Source organism: Oncorhynchus clarkii, chromosome 25 (genome assembly GCF_045791955.1).
Source record: "Oncorhynchus clarkii lewisi isolate Uvic-CL-2024 chromosome 25, UVic_Ocla_1.0, whole genome shotgun sequence".
NCBI lineage: Eukaryota > Metazoa > Chordata > Actinopteri > Salmoniformes > Salmonidae > Oncorhynchus > Oncorhynchus clarkii.
Genome location: NC_092171.1, coordinates 26,806,468 through 26,832,677, shown reverse-complemented (window position 1 = coordinate 26,832,677; position 26,210 = coordinate 26,806,468). Strand labels below are relative to the sequence as shown.

General features: G+C 44.6%; 1 protein-coding gene across 1 annotated transcript in view; it reads left to right on the top strand.

The window, feature by feature from the left end:
- Positions 1–26,210, top strand: part of LOC139383354 (cysteine-rich motor neuron 1 protein-like) — a 171,874-nt gene that overhangs the window by 111,573 nt on the left and 34,091 nt on the right. The window contains exons 6-9 of the mRNA XM_071127861.1: positions 139–321; positions 11,204–11,401; positions 24,569–24,697; positions 25,432–25,588. Coding sequence (XP_070983962.1) covers positions 139–321; positions 11,204–11,401; positions 24,569–24,697; positions 25,432–25,588 — 667 coding nt within the window. The remainder of the gene's footprint in view (positions 1–138; positions 322–11,203; positions 11,402–24,568; positions 24,698–25,431; positions 25,589–26,210) is intronic.

Genomic DNA, 26,210 nt, shown 5'->3' with positions numbered 1-26,210 from the left:
TGCTTGCTCTTTGGGATCAGGGCAGGTTATTGTAAAAGCACTTAGTGACAACTGTAGATGTAAAATAGGGGCATTATTAATACATTTGATTGATTGATTGATACATTTCTCTCATCATCAATCCTTTCTCCTCTCTAGAGACGAAGCCGGCTTGCAGCTTCAACGGGTCAGAGTACCATGACGGAGACATGTTCCGAATGGACGCCTGCCACTTCTGCCGCTGTCAAGGAGGGGTGTCGGTGTGCTTCACCGCCCAGTGTGGCATCCTGCACTGTGAACGCTACTACATCCCTGAAGGAGAGTGCTGTCCAGTCTGTGAAGGTATGACATCATCACCAAATGACATCGCTCCTGACTCCTCCCTCCCTGTATGACATGACACAGACTCCCTCTGTATTCACAAAGAGTCGTCTCAGAGTAGGAGTGCTGATAAAGGATCGGATTTGCCTTTCACATCGTAATGAATACGATTATATGGACATGTGGTACCTGATCCTAGATCAGCACTTACACTGAGACGATTTTTTAATACAGGCCCATATCACCATAAATGAGAAATCCCATAATAGTCACTGTCTAGAAACAGAATCAAATGAAACATGTTCCTTTAAGGGGAATCACCAAACCTCGTCCTTACACGACTCACTATTGTATGTATTCAGATCGTGATCAAGCCTATGAGCAATGTTACATCGGTTTCTAAAGTTCCCTCAAGGTCAGAGATGTGGCAACAGAAATGGCAGTCTGCTGAGACCAATGCATTTCATACCATTTCATTCAAATGAGTGCCTGTGGTAAAGAGCAGATTTGCTCTGCCTGAGTGCAAAGCATTAATAAACATCAGGAGAGAGATGAGCTGAGGCAAATGCCTAACTCCTACACCACCGTGACAATACCCAGCTATAGGCAATTAAAGCCTGAATGATGAGATTACTTAAACAGTCACTGAGTCAGTCCTTCTTCCTTCTGTTTCTCACTCAACCTATCTTTGACTGACTGTCTTTGGCTCAGACACACACACACACACACACACGCACGCACGCACGCACGCACGCACGCACGCACACACACACACACACACACACACAGAGAGGGCTTTATTTTATCAAACCTAATGCAATGGTAATTCTAATCCCTAGTAGTGCTATAGGGTGTGTCAGAAATATTTTTGCTATTTTCACAGCCGTTATTATGAGCTCAATAGCTGGCAGTCGTGTGAAAGGCCTGGATCTTGATGAATAAACAAGTTGTAGGTGTGATGAGGGCGTGGCCACTCACTGGCCAATCCAGTCGTTCCATGGCTTAATACTGCATGCATTTGTCTCATATTCTCTTACTTATTGACGGTCTTTGCGTTGTCATCAGCTCCAATTCAGCTGGGGGACATGGAATATTCTCGTCCAAGTCCATTGTGGATTGATACTGTAGCCTATCCTATTTAATAAACTGTAGTAACAGTAAAAAAAAAACATTCAGTGTTTGTTCAATATGTTTGGAGTGTTGACAGTCAACATTGTTGTACTTGGCTTCAATGAGTATAGGCCTTTACACATCACACTTCTTCTCAAATAAAATATACTAGCTTTTGTTATAGTAGGGTAAGGGCTTGTTTTTTAATCAAACTAAATGGAGAACAAGCGATTGTTACTGGAAAATAACTTAAACGTTTCTAAGTATTAGTGCCACTGGATGATCTCATCTCACGTCAGCCAAACCCTTAATCGATAGTCTTGACAACTTAGAGAATACATTGGGCATGAAAAAAACCTGCCTTAATTGCTTCATTGTTTTTTAATCATTCGTTTTTTATGTTTCTAAACACAAGGTTTACGGGCGCAAAAATAACATCTCTCTTGTTCCATGTCCATATGGTCCCTGTGCTTCAAGGCTGGATAGGCTGTGCTTCCACTGTCAAAATCCAATGTCATAACCAAACGCATTACCGCTAAGACCAGCTTTCGGTTGGACTTAAGTATCCCCAACTACCACATACTGAAATTGGTACTTTTTAAGGACACTCAGATATTGCCACCCCTCCCACTTCAGTGAAAGCAAGCTCATTTAACACAGATAAATAAAAAATCCTGCTGCTTTGAAGAGCACCACATTCAGTGCTTTCGGGAAAGGATTCAGACCCTTTGACGGTTTCCACATTTTATTACTTTACAACCTTATTCTAAAATATATTATTTTCTCATCTACACACAGTACCCCATAATGACAAAGCAAAAACAGGTTTTTAGAAAACGTTGCTAATTTATAACACATTTACATTAGTATTCAGACTCTTTACTCTGTACTTTGTTGAAGCACCTTTGGCAGCGATTAGCGACTCAAGTCTTCTTGGGTATGATGCTAAAAGCTTGGCACACCTGTATTTGGGGTGTTTCTCCCATTCTTCTCTGCAGATCCTCTCAAGCTCTGTCAGGTTGGATGGGGAGCATTGCTGCAAAGCTATTTTCAGGACTCTCCAGAGATGTTTGATCAGGTTCAAGTCCGGGCTCTGGCTGGGCCACTGAAAAACATCCCCACAGCATGATGCTGCCAAAACCATGCTTCACCATAGGGATGGTGCCAGGTTTCCTCCAGACGTGACGCTTGGAAGAATCAGAATCTTGTTTCTCATTATCTTAGAGTCTTTAGGTGCCTTTTGGCAAACTCCAAGTGTGCCATTTACTGAGGAGTGGCTTCCGACTGGCTTGATAATGGACTGATTGGTGGAGTGCTGTAGAGATGGTTGTCCTTCTGGAAGATTCTTCCATCTCCATAGAACTCTGAAGCTCTGTCAGAGTAACCCTCGGGTTTTTGGTCACATGCCTGACCAAGGCCGTTCTCCCCCGATTGCTCAGTTTGGCCAGGCGGCCAGCTCTAGGAAGAGTCTTCGTGGTTCCAAACTTCTTCCATTTAAGAATGATGGAGGTCAATGTATTCAATGATGTAGAATTGTTGTGGTACCCTTACCCAGATCTGTGCATTGACACAAACCTGTCTCAGAGCTCTATGGACAATTCCTTCGACATCATGGCTTGGTTTTTGCTCTGAGATGCACTGTCAACTGTTGGATCTTATATAGACAGGTGTGTGCCTTTCCAAATCATGTCCAATCAAATGATTTTTCCACAGGTGGACTCCAATCAACTTGTAGAAACATCTCAAGGATGATCGATGTAACAGGATGCAACTGAGCTCAATTTCGAGTCTCACAGCAAAGGATTTGAATACTTATTTAAATAAGGTATTTCAGGTTTTGATTTGTAATACATCTGCAAAAATGTCTAAAACCCGTTTTCACTTTGTCATTATGAGGTACTGTGTGTAGATTGATGAGGACTTGCATTTATTTAATCCATATTTTATAATTTAGCTAGTCATAGAACAAGCTTTCAAATTATGCGCACCTGACCCAGATTACGATTTGAAATGGGTCGTTTTTGGATTGCGTAAAACAACAACAGTAATTATGTGATGGTGAGGATGCAGGGATGTGTTCCAAACAAAACAACTGAACTCAGCAAAACAATTAATAGCCCCTCACTGTCAACTGCGTTTATTTTCAGCAAACTTAACATGTGTAAATATTTGTATGAACATAACAAGATTCAACAACTGAGACATAAACTGAACAAGTTCCATAGACATGTGACCAACAGAAATTGAATAATGTGTCCCTGAACAAAGGGGGAGTCAAAATCAATAGTAACAGTCAGTATCTGGTGCATCAAAATCAAAAGTAACAGTCAGTATCAGGTGTGGACTCCAGCTGCATTAAGTACTGCAGTGCATCTCCTCCTCATGGACTGCACCAGATTTACCAGTTCTTGCTGTGAGATGTTACCCCACTCTTCAACCAAGGCACCTGCAAGTTCCATGACATTTCTGGGGGGAATGGCCCTAGCCCTCACCCTCCGATCCAACAAGTCCCAGACTTGCTCAATGGGATTGAGATCCGGGCGCTTCGCTGGCCATGGCAGAACACTGACATTCCTGTCTTGCAGGAAATCATGCACAGAACGAGCATTATGGCTTGTGGCATTGTCATGCTGGAGGGTCATGGCAGGATGAGCCTGCAGTAAGGGTACCACATGAGGGAGGAGGATGTCTTCCCTATAACGCACAGCGTTGAGAGCGCTGCAATGACAACAAGCTCAGTCCGATGATGCTGTGACACACCGCCCCAGACCATGACGGACCCTCCACCTCCAAATCTTTCGTGCTCCAGAGTACAGGCCTCGGCATAACGCTCATTCCTTTGACAATAAACGTGAATCCGACCATCACCCATGGTGATAGAAAACCACGACTCATCAGTGAAGAGCACTTTTTGCCAGTCCTGTCTGGTCCAGCGACGGTGGGTTTGTGCCCATAGGCGACGTTGTTGCCGGTGATGTCTGGTGAAGACCTGCCTTATAACAGTTATACAAGCCCTAAGTCCAGCCTCTCTCAGCCTATTGTGTACAGTCTGAGCACTGATGGAGGGATTGTGCAATCCTGGTGTAACTCGGGCAGTTGTTGTTGCCATCCTGTACCTGTCTCGCAGGTGTGATGTTTGGATGTACCAATCCTGTGCAGGTGTTGTTACACGTGGTGTGCCACTGCGAGGACGATCAGCTGTCCGTCCTGTCTCCCTGTAGCGCTGTCTCACATTACGGGCATTGCAATTTATTGCCCTGGCCACATCTGCAGTCCTCATACCTCCTTGCAGCATGCCTAAGGCACGTTCACGCAGATGAGCAGGGACCCTGGGCATCTTTCTTTTGGTGTTTTTCAGAGTAGGTAGAAAGGCCTCTTTAGTGTCCTAAGTTTAATAACTGTGACCTTAATTGCCTACCGTCTGTAAGCTGTTAGTGTCTTAACGACCGTTCCAGAGGTGCATGTTTATTAATTGTTTATGGTTCATTGAACAAGCATGGGAAACAGTGTTTAAACCCTTTACAATGAAGATCTGTGAAGTTATTTTGATTTTTATGAATTATCTTTGAAAGACAGGGTGCTGAGTTTTTGCACATGTGTGCTTGCTCTACTTCCTCAATGGCACAGCCAGGAGGGAAACAAAACTTAGAGTTCAATACTTTTCCTGTCATAAAAGTGCTTTGAAATAACGTAGGAACTGTGCACATTTTGGAGAGGTGTATGGCCACTTGGAGACACAAGTTAGTTCTCTCACTCAAACCCTTGTATTTTTGTTTGTTTGTCTTATGTTGCACCTATCTCACATTTTCCAGTAATAGTCTTATGTTTCTGAATGTATACAGATTATATTAAGATTTTGTTATCAACAAATGTGGTGAAGAGTACAGTAAATGTAAAATTCACATAAAATCATCAGTGTAATGTTTGTATTCAGTCTTGTGTCAGGTGAACTTTGTGTCCTCAACTTTGGTCTAATTATTTTCCCTTGATCTCCAAACTGTTCCCTTTCAATTGCTACCATGCTCATGCATAATGCTTTTCATATTTCTTCTTTAAGAAACATTTCAATCAGCCCCTATCCATTTAGGCCAAGTCCCAGGTGTTAAACTATAAAACTTAAACTATAAAAATATTTTGGGGACAAATGTAATTTACAACAGCAAACATTTTTATTAATGTAATATTGACCTCATGCTCATTCAGTTCTGCTCTCCCTGACCGTGGTTACATTTCTTCAGCCCTATCCCTTAGCTTTATAGCAAACCTCATCTCTCGTGGACAGATACACTACTTGACCAAAAGTATGTGGACACCTGCTCGTGGAACATCTCATTCCAAAATCAAGGGCATTAATATGGAGTTGGTCCCCCTTTTTCTGCTATATCAGCCTCCACTCTTATGGGAAGCCTTTCCAATAGATGTTGGAACATTGCTGCGGGACTTGCTTCCATTCAAAGAACAAGAGCATTAGTGAGGTCGGCACTGATGTTGGGCGAATAAGCCTGGCCCACAGTCAGCGTTCCAATTCATCCCAAAGGTGTTCGATGGAGTTGAGGTCAGGGCTCTGTGCAGGCCAGTAAAGTTCTTCCACACAGACCTCGACAAACCATTTCTGTATGGACCTCGCTTTGTGCATGGGGGCATTGTCATGCTGAAACAGGAAAGGGCTTTCCCCAAACTGTTAAGATTTCACTTAACTGGAACTAAGTGGCCTAGCCCAAACCATGAAAAACAGCCACAGACCATTAGTCCTCCTCCACCAAACTTTACAGTTGGCACTATGCATTCAGGCAGGAATACATTCTCCTGGCATCCGCCAAACCCAGATTTGTCCGTCGGACTGCCAGATGGAGAAATGTAATTCATCATTCCAGACAACGCGTTTCCACTACTCCAGAGTCCAATGGCAGTGAGCTTTACACCACTCCAGCCCGACGCTTCTCGGCCATGGAAACCCATTTCATGAAGCTCCCGATAAACAGTTCTTGTGCTGACTTTGCTTCCAGAGGCAGTTTGGAACTGAGTGTTGCAACTGAGGACAGACGATTTTTACGTGCTTCAGCACTTGGCGGTCCCGTTCTGTGAGCTTGTGTGGCCTACCAATTTTCAGCTGAGCCATTGTTGCTCCAAGACATTTCCCGTCACCATAGCAGCACTTTTGACCGGGGCAGCTCTAGCAGGGCAGAAATTTTACAAAATGACTTGTTGAAAAGTTGGCACCCTATGACAGTACCACTTTGAAAGTCACTGAGCTCTTCAGTAAAGCCATTCTACTGTCCATGTTTGTCTGTGGAGATTTCATGGTTGTGTGCTCGATTTAATATACCTGTCAGCAACGGGTGTGGCTGAAATAGCCGAATCCGCTAATTTGAAGGGATGTCCACATGCTTTGTATAGTGTAAAGACTGAGTGTAAAAAACATTAGGAACACCTACTCTTTCCATGACATAGACTGACAAGGTGAATCCAGGTGAAAGCTATGATCCTTTAATGATGTCACTTGTTAAATCCACTTAAATCAGCGTAGATGAAGGGAAGGAGGATTTTTAAGCCTTGAGACAATTGAGACATGGATTGTGTATGTGTGCAATTCAAATGGTGAATGGAAAAACGTAATATTTACGTTCCTTTGAACGGGGTATGGCAGTAGGTGCCAGGCGTACCGGTTTGAGTGTATCAAGAACTGCACCGCTACTGGGTTTTTCACACTCAACAGTTTCCCGTCTGTATCAACAATGGTCAACCACTCAAAGAACTGTGGGAAGGATGCATCGGCGTCAACATGGGCCAGCATCCCGGTGGAACGCTTTCGACACCTTGTAGAGTCCATTCCCCAAATTAATTGAGACTTTTCTGGGGGTGCAAGTCAATATTAGGAAGGTGTTCCTAATGTTTGTACACTCAGTTTATGTAAACATAACTGGTACCATAGAATCTGTCGGGAAGGAATGACGTAACGAGCAGCAGTAGTTCCAGTGTTTAGGTTTTCGTCACTGGTTATTTGGACGTATCAAGGTTTGGTGAAGGGTCTTAAACTGGGTGGCTGAGAATTTTCCATTTGCGAGGGTGTAAACTTTGTGGACAATTTTATTTTTACACGTATGCCCCCAGACCTTAATCGAGAATCTGACAAAATTACGCAATATTTTAGTTCTGGGTTATCCAAGATTATAGCGAACCAAGTTTTTTAAATTACGTTTCCTTGCTTCACTTCTTCCTCAAACCGTTTGACAGAGGAAAATGTCCGGTCAGAATCATGACATCTATTACAGTATAATACAGTCTAATGAGCGTCTGTGGAGTAAGTGGGGTGAGAGTTGACCTGGTATTATATGGGCACCAACCCGAGGAAGAGGGAACTCCTGATCTCTGCAAAATGGGCCTTTCAACTCTTTTATTATTATTTTTTTTCACCAGGTAGGCCAGTTGAGAACAAGTTCTCATTTACAACTGCGACCTGGCCAAGATAAAGTAAAGCAGTGCGACAAAAACAACAACATAGAGTTACACATAAACAAACGTACAGTCATTAACACAATAGAAAAATCTATGTACAGTGTGTGAAAACGTAGAAGAGTAGGGAGATAAGGCAATAAATAGGCCATAGAGGCGAAATAATTACAATTTCGCATTAACACTGGGGTGATAGATATGCAGATGATGATGTTAGTAGAGATACTGGGGTGTAAAAGAGCAAGAGGATAACAATATGGGGATATTGGCAGATGGGTGTGCTATTTACAGATTGGCTGTGTACAGGTACAGTGATCAGTAAGCTGCTCTGACAGCTGGTGCTTAATGTTAGAGAGGGAGATATAAGACTCCAGCTTCAGTGATTTTTGCAATTCGTTCCAGTCATTGGCAGCATTAGAACTTGAAGGAAAGACTGCGAAAGGAGGTGTTGGCTTTGGGGATGACCAGTGAAATATACCTGCTGGAGCGTGTGCTACGTGGGTGGGTGCTGCTATGGTGACCAGTGAGCTGAGATAAGGCAGGGTTTTACCTAGCAAAGACTTATAGATGATCTGGAGCCAGTGGGTTTGGCGACGAATATGTAGTGAGGCCCAGCCAACAAGAGCATACAGGTCGCAGTGGCGGGTAGTATATGGGGCTTTGGTGACAAAACGGATGGCACTGTGATACATCCAGTTTGCTGAGTAGAGTGTTGGAGGCTATTTTGTAAATGACATCGCCAAAGTCAAGGATCGGTAGGATAGTCAATTTTACGAGGGTATGTTTGGCAGCATGAGTGAAGGAGGCTTTGTTGCGAAATAGGAAGCCGATTCTAGATTTAATTTTAGATTGGAGATGCTTAGGGGTCGAGGTAGCCAGGTGGAAAGCATGGCCAGCCGTAGAAAAATGCTTCTTTAAATTATCGATTATTGTAGATTGATCGGTAGAGACAGTGTTTCCTAGCCTAAGTGCAGTGGGCAGCTTGGAGGAGGTTCGCTTATTCTCCATAGACTTTACAGTGCCCCAAAACGTTTTGGAATTAGTGCTACAGGATGCAAATTTCTGTTTGAAAAAGCTAGTCTTAGCTTTCCTAATTGACTGAGTATATTGGTTCCTGACTTCCCTGAAAAGTTGCATATCGCGGGGGCTATTCGAAGCTAATGCAGAACGCCACAGAAATGCTTTTGTACTGGTCAAGGGCAGTCAAGTCTAGGGTGAATCAAGGGCTATATCTGTTCTTAGTTCTACATTTTTTGAATGCGGCATGCTTATTTAAGGTGGCAAAGAAAGCACTTTTAAAGAGCAACCAGGCATTCTCTACTGACGGGATGAGGTCAATATCCTTCCAGGATACCTGGGCCAGGTCGATTATAAAGGCCTTGATGGCTCACAGTGATGAGGGGTGGTCGTTTGACCGCGGACCCATCACGCACGCAGGCAATGAGGCAGTGATCGCTGAGACTGAGGTGTATTTAGAGGGCAAGTTGGTCAGGATGATATCTAAGAAGGTGCTAAGAAGCTAAGAAGGTGGTAGGTTCCTTGATCATTTGTGTGAGATTGAGGGCATCTAGCTTAGATTGTAGGACGGCCTACCTCAGTTTAGGTCACCAACAGTACAAACTCTGAAGATAGATGGGGGGCAATCAATTCACATATGGTGTCCAGGGCACAGCTGGGGGCTGAAGGGGGTCTATAACCAGCGGCGACGGTGAGAGACTTGTTTCTGGAAAGGTGGATTTTTAGAAATAGAAGCTCAAATTGTTTGGGCATAGACCTGGATAGTATGACAGAACTCTGCAGGCTATCTCTGCAGTAGATTGCAACTCTGCCCCCTTTGGCAGTTCTATCGTGTTGGAAGATGTTATAGTTAGGGATGGAAATTTCAGGATTTTTGGTGGCCTTCCTAAGATTCTGACATGGCTAGGGTTAGCGGAGAGTGCTAAAGCAGTGAATAAAACAACCTTAGCGAGTAGGCTTCTAATTTTAACATGCATGAAACCAAGGCTTTTCGGGTTACAGAAGTCAGCAAGTGAGAGTGCCTGGGGAATTGGAGTGGTGCTGGGGGCTGCAGGGCCTGGGTTAACCTCTACATCACCAGAGGAACAGAGGATGAGTAGGATAAGGGTCGTCTAGTGCGTTCAGAACAGAGAGTAAAAGGAGCAGATTTCTGGGTCCGTGGAAGAATAGATTCAAAACATAATGTACAGACAAGGGTATGGTAGGATGTGAGTACAGTGGCGGTAAATCTAAGCATTGAGTGACGATGAGAGAGGTTTTGTCTCCAGTTAAGCCAGGTGAGATCACCGAATGTGTGGGGGGGTGGAACAAAAGGGCTGTCTAAGGCATATTGGACAGGGCTAGGGGCTCTACCTTGAAATAAGACAATAATCACTAACCAAAACAGCAATAGACAAGGTATATTGACATTAGGGAAAGGCATGTGTAGCCAAGTTATTATAGGGTCCAAAGAGTAACACTAGATGAGTCAGGGAGCCAATTCCGTAGTTGCTGCTACGCTAGGCAAGCTGGAGACACGGCGATTCAGACAACTAGCGTGCCGGGGCTAGCAGATGGGCCTCAGGCGTCTTCGCAAAGGAAGAGCCTGTTAAAACCACCTCGGACGGTTACGCTGGCAGACCAGTCGTGATGAATCGGCGGGGCTCCGTGTCGGCAGTAAAGGGTCCAGGCCAATTGGCAAAAGAGGTATTGTAGCCCAAGAATTGGCTGGTCGACCTCTTTGGCTAGCCGGGATATGGGCCTAGCTCCAGGCTAGCTCCAGGCTAACTGGTGCTTGCTTCGGAACAGAGACGTTAGCCAGTTGTAGCCACTCGAATAGCAGCTAGCTAGCTGTGATGTTCCTGTGTAAAGGTTCAGAGCTTGCGGTAGGAATCCGGAGATGTGGTAGAGAAAAGCAGTCAGATATGCTCTGAGTTGATATCGCGCTGTGCAGACTGGCAGGAATTGACCGGGTTGAGGCTGGCTGATGTCCGAGTTAACGGTGAGGACCGCTAGCAGTGGCTAACTGACTACTAGCTTGTAGCTAGTTAGCTGGCTAGCTTCTGATCGGGGTTCTGGTTCTAAACTATAAAAATAGCAGATCCGTACCACATTGGGTGAGGCGGGTTGCAGGAGAGTATATTCAGTCCGTAGATGGAAATTGAGATTAAAATATATACAAAATATTTATGAAGAAAACGATATAAACAAGGGACAGGACGGGACAAGACAAAAACACACTTCCGACTGCTATTCCATCTGGGATTCAAGTTACGGGCTCCTGTTCTATTGTTTTGGGGTCTTTGAAATGAATCAATATTTTCTGCTACTATCTCTTTTCCAGACCCCATCTACCCAGTGCTGAACTTCGCAGGTTGCTACGTGAATGGGGAGATCCTAGCACACGGAGACCACTGGCGTGAGGACGACTGTACGTTCTGCCAGTGTGTGAGTGGTGACTCCCGATGTGTGGCCGCTGCTTGTGGGCACAGCTGCCTCAACCCAGTGACCGTACCCGGAGAGTGCTGTCCAGTGTGTGAGGGTAAGTGTGTATGCTTGTATCTGTGTGTGTGTGTGTGTGTGTGTGTGTGTGTGTGTGTGTGTGTGTGTGTGTGTGTGTGTGTGTGTGTGTGTGTGTGTGTGTGTGTGTGTGTGTGTGTGTGTGTGTGTGTGTGTGTGTGTGTGTTTGTGAGGGTAAGGAGAGCAACACACACCGCCACCTGACATGCCCTCTCACCTCAACCTGTCTGTCTCTGTTGGTGTCTGTCTCATTGCCTCTGTCTGGTTGCATCTCCTAGTATGTCTCTACTCAGTTGTTGTCTAATTCTATCTCTCATGCTAGCTGTGCCTGTTTCTATCTCTTTCTCTCTTTTATTTTCTCTCTGTCTAAATTTTTTGCCTCTTTCTCTCAGCTTAATTTTCAGTTTGTCTGCTTCTCTGTCTCTCGCATTTTCTCTCTCCACATTACCCCTGTCTCTCTCTGCCGTTGTGTACTATACATTTTATGTTTATTTGTCTTTGTATCCATATGGACCTGTCTATGTGTCTGTATGTTTTATCTACTTGGCAGTGCAGTGTGACTCAGTGGACAGACAGGGTCGGTGTCTGTGAGGATTCTAATGAAATCTATGGAAATCCAGGGAAATCTATTTGAAGCTGAGCAGAATCGCATAATTTCAGTTAGCAGGTGCGTGCCTCGGCTCCTCTACCGCTGGTGTCATACAGCAGCAGTCTGCATACAAACGGTGACACACAAATCGTCCCTGGTGTTCTTTTCCCCCGACATTATGCACTGCTTTAGTTTCATCATGCATGTGTATCAGAATACCACATTACCTCCTTTATTCTCATATTGGTTTGGGAAGACCACACTGGAGAATTAGGTTGCTGCTTGTTGCTCGTTTGTCTGGTTAGTGGAAGCAGTGAGCTTAGCGGCTTACAGAATCATAATCTTTTATTAGGCAAGTCTGAATTATGGATTTTTGCAAAGCTATCTGGGGATGTTGTTGTGTTATCTTTCTAAGGCTCTCTCTGGCTTCCTATCACTGATGAGATTACATCTAAGGTTCAAGGGGCTAGTGCAGTGTAGTATGCTGCCGGTTTCTATATCACACACATCCACACACAAGCATATATTGGATCGATGGTACTGTAGGTGAAGATCTTGGTTGATTATAGTCTCTTTTACCTTTGTAGCCAAGTACCATGTTTGTAATACAGTATAACCCCTTATCTTATGGATACCAGGAACACTATCTATGGACTAAGCACTGTGTCAAATGGCCTTTTACCAAACGTATATAGGTGTATAAAAATGTATTTAATCATAACCAGTCAAAACTTTGTAGGTGGAAGTTACGATGAAACAAATCTTCAAGAGTCAGCAAATGCTAAAATCAGTGATGCAAGATATGGATACATTGTTTTTGTATTGTTAGGTATTACTGCACTGTTGGAGCTAGAAACGCAAGCATTTCCCTGCATCTGCAATAACATCTGCAAATATGTGTCCGTGACCAATACACTTTGAATTAATTGTTACAGCTTAGCATTGTTAGCTGTTAAACGATGAACTGTAAGATCCCTATCAGCATTAGCATACTTTTAATACTGTGGCCTTGAATGCTTGACTTACCACACAGTAACTTGAAGGATATATCTGCTGTAATAAATAGTATTTGTATTTAGATGAGTTGGACTCTATCATGCAGTCAGTCAGTGGATGGATGATCTGACAGGGACCAACAGGGGACTGAATCTCATATCAGTAATGAGACAGATTCATATTTCAGTTCTTATATACAGTGGGGCAAAAAAGTATTTAGTCAGCCACCAATTGTGCAAGTTCTCCCACTTAAAAAGATGAGAGAGGCCTGTAATTTTCATCATAGTTACAATCCAGAAAATCACATTGTAGGATTTTTTTATGAATTTATTTGCAAATTATGGTGGAAAATAAGTATTTGGTCAATAACAAAAGTTTATTTCAATACTTTGTTATATACCCTTTATTGGCAATGACAGAGGTCAAACGTTTTCTGTAAGTCTTCACAAGGTTTTCACACACTGTTGCTGGTATTTTGGCCCATTCCTCCATGCAGATCTCCTCTAGAGCAGTGATGTGTTGAGGCTGTTGCTGGGCAACACGGACTTTTAACTCCCTCCAAAGATTTTCTATGGGGTTGAGATCTGGAGACTGGCTAGGCCACTCCAGGACCTTGAAATGCTTCTTACGAAGCCACTCCTTCGTTGCCCGGGCGGTGTTTTTGGGATCATTGTCATGCTGAAAGACCCAGCCACGTTTCATCTTCAATGCCCTTGCTGATGGAGGTTTTCACTCAAAATCTCACGATACATGGCCCTATTCATTCTTTCCTTTACACGGATCAGTCGTCCTGGTCCCTTTGCAGATAAACAGCCCAAAAGCATGATGTTTCCACCCGCATGCTTCACAGTAGGTATGGTGTTCTTTGGATGCAACTCAGCATTCTTTGTCCTCCAAACACGACGAGTTTAGTTTTTACCAAAAAGTTATATTTTGGTTTCATCTGACCATATGACATTCTCCCAATCTTCTTCTGGATCATCCAAATGCTCTTTAGCAAACTTCAGACGGGCCTGGACATGTACTGGCTTAAGCAGGGGGGCACGTCTGGCACTGCAGGATTTGAGTCCCTGGCGGCGTAGTGTGTTACTGATGGTAGGCTTTGTTACTTTGGTCCCAGCTCTCTGCAGGTCATTCACTAGGTCCCCCCGTATGGTTCTGGGATTTTTGCTCACCGTTCTTGTGATCATTTTGACCCCACGGGGTGAGATCTTGCGTGGAGCCCCAGATCGAGGGAGATTATCAGTGGTCTTGTATGTCTTCCATTTCCTAATAATTGCTCCCACAGTTGATTTCTTCAAACCAAGCTGCTTACCTATTGCAGATTCAGTCTTCCCAGCCTGGTGCAGGTCTACAATTTTGTTTCTGATGTCCTTTGACATCTCTTTGGTCTTGGCCATCGTGGAGTTTGGAGTGTGACTGTTTGAGGTTGTGGACAGGTGTCTTTTATACTGATAACAAGTTCAAACAGGTGCCATTAATACAGGTAACGAGTGGAGGACAGAGGAGCCTCTTAAAGAATAAGTTACAGGTCTGTGAGAGCCAGAAATCTTGCTTGTTTGTAGGTGACCAAATACTTATTTTCCACCATAATTTGCAAAATAAATAAAAAATCCTACAATGTGATTTTCTGGTTTTTCTTCTCATTTTGTCTGTCATAGTTGAAGTGTACCTATGATGGAAATTACAGGCCTCTCTCATCTTTTTAAGTGGGAGAACTTGCACAATTGGTGGCTGACTAAATACTTTTTTTGCCCCACTGTATCAGTTCTTCCTCCACTTCTCCCTCCAATGAAACATACCAATATTAGACTATCAAAGCATTTTAAAACAAAATCAATGACTAACAGGGACATTTAAAATGAGCAACGTAATACATTACAAGCTCAACCCAGTGGATTTATGGTGAGTTTTGTTTTGTAATCAGGACGCAAAGATCTCCACTTAGGTAGCTAGTTTCACTGGCCTGGGGTCAGTTCCACTCCTGTGTCTGCAATAATGTGGACCTGGGGTGGGTGGAGGGAGGGAAGGGAAGGGAGAGAGGAGGGCAGTGATCCATGCCATGTCTTAATGCCTGCAGGTCCCGTTGCCTCTACCCCATGGTGAGCACGCTCACCCCCACCACCTTCCATTAATCTTTTATGTGCCTGTCTGCCTGAAATGATGTGTTTTTTTGACTGACCGAGGCTCACACCTAGAGAGGGAGAGGCAGGTAGGGTCACCATGTTGTCCCCAGTCCTCCCACGCTAACCCAATTGTCACATGCCTGGCCATGCACTTTGAACGGAAATATGAATAATAACAGATCATGTGTATTTTTGCATTTACAGACTGTATTTTATTTCTGTATTATGTAAAATAGGTGAAATAAGCTCAAAATGGTTCACTCAATACTACTATTTCACAGTAGGCACACTGTTTGTGTTGCTGATAATGATTTGTTTGTGTGTTCTGTCCTCCTCATTCGAGCAATATGTTTCCAGGGTTTTTCAGATCAAAGCTGAGATAGACAGATGGGTGAAGATATTATTCGCTTCCTTGATATGCTCGTGCTCACACACATTTACAGCCATTACATTTACTGATAGTAGTTTGGGGAATGGACTCCCTATGGGGCATAATGTTTTTTGTCACTAGGATAGGTTTGGCTTTGATTGACTTCTAATTAAACAATGTTTTAAGGGAGATGGAAAAAATATATATAATTGCAAAATGTGATTTCTCCCAAACACCTATTCATATTTGTATTCCATTCATGGATGGGATGAGTTTTTGTATTATACTGTAAGATGGGTTTCACCATATGTGCTATTGGGGATATTGACCATTGTGTCTTGGTGGGGGACTTGAGAGATACTCTGAGAGATATGCTATGAGGACAGGGAGCAGCAGAGTTTAATGCATGCCCTCACATCGTTATTCCTCTCATGACCTTACTCTGCCTCCTCAACAAAAACTCCTGACATTGGTGATGTGTAGCAGGCAACCCTTAATAGAGATCTCACTGGTTAGGACCTCAACCTTATTTCACTGCCATCTAGAATCATCTGAGAAACAATGAATGGGATTGCCTCATCTATTTACCATATCAAATATTACACAAACACTATTACAATGTTTTTTTGATTTACACCAATGTAGTCACCAACTTGCAGTGTGGGGGTTTGTGACATGCAGTCGTTGCCTGTTAGAGCCCATCAGCTTTAAACCTGAGGCTGGGTCAGTCAGTGTGAGCTGTGGGTCTGGGCCTCTGTGTGTACTGGGTCTGAGCCTCTGTGTGTACTGGGTCTGGACCTCTGTGTGTACTGGGTCTGAGCCTCTGTGTGTACTGGGTCTGGACCTCTGTGTGTACTGGGTCTGGACCTCTGTGTGTACAGGGTCTGAGCCTCTGTGTGTACTGGGTCTGGACCTCTGTGTGTACTGGATCTGGACCTCTGTGTGTACTGGGTCTGGACCTCTGTGTGTACTGGGTCTGGGCCTCTGTGTGTACTGGGCCTCTGTGTGTACTGGGTCTGGGCCTCTGTGTGTACTGGGTCTGGGCCTCTGTGTGTACTGGGTCTGGGCCTCTGTGTGTACTGGGCCTCTGTGTGTACTGGGTCTGGGCCTCTGTGTGTACTGGGTCTGGGCCTCTGTGTGTACTGGGTCTGGGCCTCTGGGAACACCAGGTAAACACAAGCCAGGTCCTGCCACTGTCACCCCTGACCTTGTCCCTCCCAGCCAGTAGACACACACACACACACACACACACACACACACACACACACACCCCCTGCCCTGGTCCCGGCGGCCCCAGGGAGCACGGCCTTGTGCTCCCTGCAGCTTAATTTAGCTCCTCCTCAGTCAGGCCAGCTCTTTAATGCTGCATAACTTATAGCGGAATCCCACCTCAACAGGTGTGTGTGCTTTGTGTGTGCGTGTGTGTGTGTGTTTTGTCACTGTTTGTGTGTATAGTCTTTTGCCATGCCTCTGCTACTATAGCCACTAGGCTGTTTTCAGCCCGCCCACCAATTGTTTGTTATTATGGATACCTTGTTTTAGCCCTAGTTTTTAGCTAGTTAATGAAATCAGAGAGAGATTGCTCATTTATAAATCATAACATCGAAAAGCCCTGAAATAAATGAATGGAGGTGTTCGTCAGAAACAAATAACCTTGAGAGGAAAGAAGATGGGGAAAAAATGTTTTTGTAATTTTGTTACTTTTATCTGCTGGTGCTTAATTAAATTTGCAACTCCAGAATAATTGGTACTGCGTTGTTTTCAGAAAGACCTACTCTCCCTCCCTACCTGGCCATTTTGTGTTTACCAGTAATTAAGTGACCCCAAATTGTCAGCAACAATTTTGTTTTGCCTATGTTTAATGAAATGTTTCTCTATATAGGCTGCTATCTATTTACTTTTAAATGGTTTCGAAAGATTGAGCATTGTTATTATTATCATTATCAGTATGTTTTATTTCTACAACTGATGTTGTGCATCATTTCATTCATAGTCTCTGGTGATGGACTACCCAGCAAACCAAAATTGGTTCTGTGAATGTTCCCAGAACATTCATTAGGTTGTCCCAAAAGTTCTAAAAACAAAAAAAACTATCCAGTTGTGCTGATGATAATACCATTACAGATTTACATTTTAGTCATTTAGCAGAAGCTCTTATCCAGAGCGACTTACATCTTAAAGTGCATTCATCAAGGAAAACTCCAATATTTTGGTATTTGTTTCATTAGTACATTGTTAATTAATATAGTCCCAAAATGTTTTTCATGTCAGCAATCAGTTTTCAAGATATATAACTTGAAGAGGTAGGGTTTCAGATGTTTTCGGAAGATTGGCAGGGACTCTGCTGTCCTAGCTTCAGGGGGAAGCTGGTTCCACCATTGGGGTGCCAGGGCAGAGAAGAGCTTGGACTGGGATGAGTGTAGGAGTGGGGTAACATGGAAAAACATGGGAAGGTTGAATACCAGGCGGGCTGCAGCCTTCTGGATAAGTTGCAGGGTTTAGATGACACAAGCGAGTACCCGAGCCAACAGCGAGTTCCAGTAGTCCAGATGGGAGATGACAAGTGCCTGGATTAGGACCTTCAACGCTTCCTGTGTGAGGTAGGATTGTACTCTTAGGATGTTGTAGAGCATGAACCTGCAGGAGAAAGTCACAGGTTTGATGCAGAAAATAACAGGTTATTGTCCAGGATCACACCAAGGTTCTTTGCACTCTTGGAGGGGGACACCGTGGATAGAGGTTTTGGAGCGGGCAGGCCTTCCCCGGGAGGAAGAGTAGCTTCAGCTTATCAAGGTTAATCTTGAGGTGGTGATTTTTGGGGGGTATTTTATTATTTTATAGGGATCCCCATTAGCTGTTACAACATCCAAGCTGAGATATCTGCCAGACATGCAGAGATGTGTCGCCACCTGGGTGTCAGAAGGGGGAAGGAGAAAAGTAGTTGAGTCTCTCCTAGCAATGATAGGAGAGACCATGTGAGGATATAACAGACCCTAGTGACTTGGTGTAGAGAGAGAAGAGGAGAGGGCCTTGAACTGAGCACTGGGGGACACCAGCAGGGAAAGTACATGGTTCAGACACAGATCCACTCCATGTCACCTGGTAGAAGTGGCCTGCCAGGTAGGATGCAGAGCCTGAGACGCCCAGCCCTGAGAGGGTGGAAAGGAGGATCTGATGGTTCACAGTGTCGAAGGCAGCGGATAGATCTAGGAGGATAAGAACAGAGGAGAGAGAGTCAGATTTGGCAGTGCAGAGAGCCTCCCTGACACAGAGAAGAGCAGTCTCGGTTGAGTGACCTGTCTTGAAGCCTGACTAATTAGGGTCAGGAAGATTGTTCTGCGAGAGATAGCAAGAGAATTGGTCAGAGACAGCACGCTCAAGTTTTTTGGGAAAATAATTGAAAAGGGATACAGGTCTGTAGTTTTTGACGTCAGAGGAGTTGAGGGTTTCTTGAGGAGGGGAGCGACTCGGGACATTTTGAAGTCAGATGGGACACAGCCAGTGGTCAGGGATGAGTTGATGAGGGAAGTGAGGAATGGGAGAAGGTCTCCAGAGATGGTCTGGAGAAGAGAGGAGGGGATCAGGTCGAGTGGGCAGGTTGTCGGGAAGCCGAACCTCACCAGTGGCCGGACCTCACAGTATTTCATCTGGAGAGAGAGGGCAGAAAGGTAGTTAATAAGTGTGAGTGGGACCAGTGGACTCAATTGGCTGGGTGAATGAGGAGTGGATGTCATCAATCTTCTTTTCAAAGTGCTTGACAAAGACGTCCGCAGAGAGTAAGGAAGGAGGGGGTGGAGGATTAAGGAGGGAGGAGAAGGTGGAAAGAGTTTCCTAGGGTTAGAGGCAGAAGCTTGAAATGTAGAGTGATAGAAAGTGGCTTTAGCAGCGGATTCAGAGGAAGAAAAGGTGGAGAGGAGGTAGTGAAAGGATTAAAGGTCCCCCAGAAGTTTGGTTTTCCTCCATTTTTGCCTAGCTGCCCGCAGCCCTCTTCTGTAAGCTCGCAATGAGTCACTCAGTCACGGAGCAGAAGGGGAGTGTCTAGCCAGCCGGGAGTAAAGGGGATGCCGAAAGGGAGGAGAGTTGGGTCGAAGATGGCAAAATCAGGAGACAGGACGGAGAAGGATTTATCAGAAGGGACAGATGATAGAACAGAAGAGGAGAGAATAGTGGGAGAGAATCTACTCACTACTGTAAGTAGCTCTCGATAAGAGCGTCCGCTTACTTACTAAAATGTAAATGAGAGAGAGTGAAGATTGCAATGGCACATGACAATCTGGGTATGCGCTGAGTGGCGAGGGTTGGAAGAGAGGGAGACGGGAATGTTCCCAGTTTGCTGGGTAGACTGTCCAGTGCACATGTGATTTGGTTCTGGGTTCTGAGATGAAGAAGCAGCAGTTACTCACTGGTGTCTCCTCTGACCTTGACTGTCCTCCCCGTAACTCTTCCTGGCCACCTCCTCCCCCCCTCCACCTGTCGTCCTCCTACCTCCTCCTGGCCACCTCCTCCCACCTCCCTTCTCCTGTCCTCCTCCCCACTCCCTTCTCCTGTCCTCCTCCCCACTCCCTTCTCCTGTCATCCTTCCCACTCCCTTCTCCTGTCCTCCTCCCCACGTCTCATTTCCTGTCCTCCTCCCCACTCCCTCCTCCTGTCCTCCTCCCCACCTCTCTTTTCCTGTCCTCCTCCACACCTAACTTCTCCTGTCGTCCTCCACACCTATCTTCCCTTGTCCTACACCTCCTATGATCCTCCCCTCCCTACCTCCTCCTGTCCTATTCCTAACCTTTTTCCCATGTCCTCCTCCCCACTCATTCTTTGACTTCCTGGTCTGGTCTCCTCTACAACTCTTGTACAACCCTCGTCATATTTATAATCACAGCACAGCACTGGTCCTGGCCCTGTGCTCAGCAGAAAGGAGATCCATACAGCAGAGTAGCAGCCAACCAGGCAGGGTGACAGGCATCAGGGAGTAACTTGTCAAAGCTGTCATAACTAAACCTTGTGCTGGTGTCCATGACTGTGAAATTTGGTGAGCTAGCACCCTACGATATGATATTAAATGTTGTTCAATCTTTAAATGGATTAAAATTCACTGAACTGAAATGTAGACACTTCATTTTAAGAGATACACTGAACAAAAAATATAAATGAATCATGCAGCAATTTCAACAATTTTACTGAGTTACAGTTCATTAAGGAAATCAGTCCATTGAAATCAATGAAATAGGCCCTAATCTATGGATTTCACATAACTGGGCAGGGGAGGGCATAGGTCCACCCACTGGGGAGCCAGGCCCAGCCAATCAGAATAGGGTTTTCCACCAAAAAAGGTCTTTATTTCAGACAGAAATACTCCGTTTTTTCAGCTGTCCGGGTGGCTGGTCTCAGATGATCCCGCAGATGAAGAAGCGGGATGTGGAGGTACTGGGCTGGTGTGGTTACACATGGTCTGTGGTTGTGAGGCCTGTTGAATGTACTGCCAAATTCTCTAAAATGAAGTTGGAGGCTGCTTATGGTAGACCAATGAACATTCAATTCTCTGTGTCTGGTGGACATTCCTGCAGGCAGCATGCCAATGGATCGCTCCCTCAAAACTTGAGACATGCACCTGTGTAATGATCATGCTGTTTAATCAGCTTCTTGATATGCCACACCTGTCAGGTGGATGGATTTTCTTGGCAAAGAAGAAATGCCCACTGACAGGAATGTAAACATGTAAAATTTGAGAGAAATACGTTTTTTTTGGTATGGAAAATTTCAGGGATCTTTTATTTAAGCTCATGAAACATCAAGATTTTTCTGTAATGAGACTGACATGAAGGATATACTGCTTTGTCTAGACAAGGCCCAAATCCCCATCATCAACATGAAGAAAAGACAGAGAAAAAGGGGGAGGAGGGTGGGGTGCCTTGTAAGAATTCACCAATGAGTAGGTAAACCACCACTACCTTCTGTATTATTGTCCAATGTGCAATCATTGGATAACAAACTGGACGATCTACGATTAAGAATATCCTACCAACAGGACATTAAAAACTGTAATATCTTATGTTTCACCGAGTCTTGGCTGAAAGACGACACGCATAATATAGAGCTGGCTGGCTTCTCTGTGCATTGGCAGGACAGAGCAGCTATGTCTGGTAAGACGAGGGCCGGGGGTGTGTGTCTATATGTCAATGACTGCTGTTGCGGGATGTCTAATATTAAAGAAGTCTCGAGGTATTGCTCGCCTGAGGCAAAATACCCCATGATAAGCTATAGAACGGTGCCTGGTGCCCCTGCACATTGACTCTGTAAAGGTAGCCCCTGTATATAGAATTGCTATTGTTATTTTATTGCTGCTCTTTAATTATGTGTTACTTTTATTTCTTTTTTTTTCTTTTTTTTTTCTTAACTGCATTGTTGGTTAATTAAGAGCTTGTAAGTAAGCATTTCACCTTAAGGTGTTGTATTCAGCTCATGTGACAACTACAATTTGATTTGATTTAGACCGCAATATCTACCAAGAGAGTTCTCATTCATATTATTCGTAGCCATCTATTTACCACCATAAACTGATGCTGGCAATAAGACCGCACTCAACTAGCTGTATTTGGCCATAAGCAAACAAGAAAATGCACCTAGTGGCTGGGACTTTAATGCAGGCAAACTTAAATCCGTTTGACCTAATTTCTACCAGCATATCACATGTGCAACCAGGGGAGAAAAAAAATCTAGACCTCCTTTACTCCACACACAGAGAAGCATACAAGGCTCTCCCTCACCCTCCATTTGGCAATTCTGACCATAATTGAATCCTCCTGATTCCTGCTTACAAGCAAAAACTAAAGCATGAAGTACCAGTGACTCGCTCAATACAGAAGTGGTCAGATAACATGGATGCTACGCTACAGGACTTATTTGCTAGCACAGACTGAAATATGTTCCGGGATTCATCCAATGGCATTGAGGAGTATACCACCTCAGTCAACGGCTTCATCAATAAGTGCATCGACGATATCGTCCCCACGGTGACCGTACATACATTTCCCAACCAAAAGCCATGGATTACAGGCAATATCCACACCAAGCTAAAGGCAAGAGCTGCTGCTTTTAACACTTATTCTGGACGCTTTTAAGAAATCCTGCTATGCCCTCAGATGAACCATCAAACAGGCAAAGCGTCATACAGGACTAAGACTGAATCCTTCTACACCGGCGCTGACGCTCGTCGGATGTGGCAGGGCTTGAAAACTATTACGGACTACAAAGGGAAACCCAGCCGCCTAATGACGCGAGCCTGCCAGATGAGCTAAATGCCTTTTATGCTCGCTTCGAGGCAAGCAACATGGAAACATGCATGAGAGCACCAGCTGTACTGGACGACTGTGTGATCATGCTCTCCGTAGCCCACATCAACACCATCATGTAGGAAACCCTAGACCCACTCCAATTCGCATACCGCCCCAACAGATGACCCAATCTCAATCGCACTCCACACGGCCCTTTCCCACCTGGACAAAAGGAACACCTATGTGAGAATGCTGTTAATTGACTACAGCTCAGTGTTCAACACCATAGTGCCCACAAAGCTCATCACTAAGCTAAGGACCCTGGGACTAAACCCCTCCCTCTGCAACTGGATCGAGGACTTCCTGACGGGCTGCCACCAGATGGTGAGGGTAGGCAACAAACGTCTGCCACGCTGATCTTCAACACTGGGGTCCCTCAGGGGTGCGTGCTTAGTCCCCTTCTGTACTCCCTGTTCACCCACGACTGCGTGGCCAAGCATGACTCCAACACCATCATTAAGTTTGCTGACAACACAACAGCAGTAGGCCTGATCACCAACAACGATAAGACAGCCTGTAAGGAGAAGGTCAGAGACCTGGCAGTGTGGTGCCAGGACAACAACCTCTCCCTCAATGTGAGCAAGACAAAGGAGCTGATCGTGGACTATAGGAAAAGGAGGACCCAACAGGCCCCCATGAACAACGACGGGGCTGTAGTGGAACGGGTTGAGAGTTTCAAGTTCCTTAGTTCGTTGGTGATGTGGACACTATCATGGTCCAAACACACCAAGACAGTTATGAAGAGGGCACGACAACACCTTTTACCCCTCAGGAAACTTAAAACATTTGGCATGGGTCCCCAGATTCTTCAAACGTTTTACAGCTGCACCATCGAGAGCACTGGTTGCATCACCACCTGGTATGGCAACTGCTCGGCATCAGTTATTTCTGAAAGAGCTCTGATATGTTAGAAGACTGTCACTGTAAATTTATGGAAGGGGGTGAGAACCATGAGCCACCTAGGTTTTGTATTGAAGTCAATGTACCCAGAGGGGGACGGAAGCTAGCTTACCTCCGGCTACAACATAGTGCTACCCTACAGAGTGCTGTTGAGGCTACTGTAGACCTTCATTGCCAAACAGTGTCTTTAAATCAATTAATTGGTGACAGTGTATTCGGAATGTATTCAGACCCCTTTACTTTGTCCACATTTTGTTATGTTACAGCGTTCTTCTAAAATGGATTAAAATGGTTTTTTTCCCTCATCAATCTACACACAAAACCTCATAATGACAAAGGAAAAACGGGTTGTTTTTGCCATTGTATTAAAAAATAAAAACGAGGGGGAAAAAACTATTTAAACCATTTTAGAATAAGGCTGTGACGTAACAAAATGTGTGAAAAGTCAAGAGGTCTGAATACTTTCCGAATACACTTTCACCAAATATTTGATTAAAACACACTGTTTTGCAATTAAGGTCTACAGTAGCCGCAACAGGACTTTATATATGTAATTTTTGGGGGTGGGGGGGAAATTGATCCGAAGGCCAGTTGCCCATCCCTGCATTAGATGGAGGAGTCAAGTCACCGAGGTTAGGTTGGTCGTGCCGTTATAATGGACATTGATTATTGCTCTCTGATATTACCCACATTAATGGAAGGTATTGAGGGTTTGCAGAGAAATTGCTTTTGACTCTGATGACTCCTATGAGTATATTTGTGTTGAGGGTGTGTGTGTGCGTGCGTATTCATGTGTGTGTGCGCGTCATATGTGTGTGTTGAGTGAAGTTCCTCATTTGACTCACCTCCAGAGTGGTTTGTGTGATTTGTGTTCCTACAGAGCCCACCTACATTACTATGGCACCCCCTGCCTGTCAGTCACTAGAGAACTGCTCCCTGTCAGAGAAGCACTGCTTATACGGCTTCCAACTGGACCTGAATGGCTGTCGCACCTGCCACTGCAAAACACGTTAGTACTGGGCCATATTCATTAGGGAACACAGTGGAATACGTTTTAAAATGTTTTCCGATGTAAAGCGAAAATGAGTGTTTCTTATTGGACAAGTCCAGGTAGTGACCTCCCTGGTCTGGTCTGACGTCTCGGTCAGTCAAGCATATTATGAAAAATATGTATATTTTTTCTTCTGAACAGTTTGGTTTATATAGAGGAGAGAACTCGCCATGGGCCAATGACATTGAGACATTGTTCTCTGGTGTTTTCTCTCACTGTCCTGAATGTCTGACTCTCGATATGAATATACCTGTCTGGGCCGTGAACCAAAGGCACTCAGAGGGCACACTGAGACATCCTGGGCTTTTAAAAACAAATATGTTTTTGGTTTGTGTTCCTGCCTGTTAGAATATGAGTTATGACTTAGTTATGACATGAGTTTCAATAAAAATCATAATTTGGAGTGTATGCACCTCTAATCCATTGCCACAGGTCATAAAATAATAATTGGGCTTTTAGAACTATTAAATTGCATTGTAGTTTTGGCCATATATTGAGCAGAGGAGGCTGGTGGTAGGAACTATAGGATGACAGGCTCATTGTAATGGCTGGAATGGAATAAATGGAAACCACATTTGTGACTCTGTTCCAAAGATCCATTCCAGCCATTACAATGTGTCCTGCTACAACTCCTCCCACCCCACCAGCCTCCTCTGATAATGATGTCTGATGTGTCTATGTCCTTCCTACAGGAGAAGAGCTGTGCAGTGCCCTGATCTCTGTCTGTACCCTGAAGTGTCCCTTCGGCCTGCAGACAGATGCCCACGGCTGTGACGTGTGTCAGTGTCGCCCTAGGCCCAAGAAGTGCAAGGCTGTGGTCTGTGACAAGGCCTGCCCCTTTGGATTCATGTGAGAAAGCACTTCTCTCTCTCCCTTGCTCCTCCTTCTCTCCCCTCCCTCACTCCCTCGCTCCATCCATCCATCCATCCCTCGCTCTGTATATTGCTACCTCCCTATCTCCCCCTTCTCCCCCCTCCCTTTTCCTCTGTCATTCTCTCCCTCCCTTTCCCCTTTCTTCCTTTCCTCCCTCCCTCTCCCAGTCTTACCGACACACTACCCACTCAGACACACTTAAAAGCCAAAATGCCGATTCCCAGCTCATGCAATTATCATTTACTTTAAACTCCAGCACTCCACGCTTTGAAATATGAAGCGATTTCAAATCTGCATCGTTTCAGAATAAATGAGCCCTACTTTGCCAGTCACTTTCAGACGTTAAAAAGCAGTAGAACTTCACAGAGACAGCTAGACAGATGGCCAATTGAAATTCAAATCGCAACTCCTTCAAACCTATGTCACAAATTACCCCAGTTACCTGCTTTGCCTGTAATGCTTAAGTGAGTTTTGCTCGTAAACTGACAAAATGATCCCTTTTTCCTTCTCCGTTACTCATTTTGGCTAAACAGGCGCTGCATGTAGAGTTGACAGTTTAATTAGCTCCACCCAGGTTACTGATTGGGTTTGCTGCTTG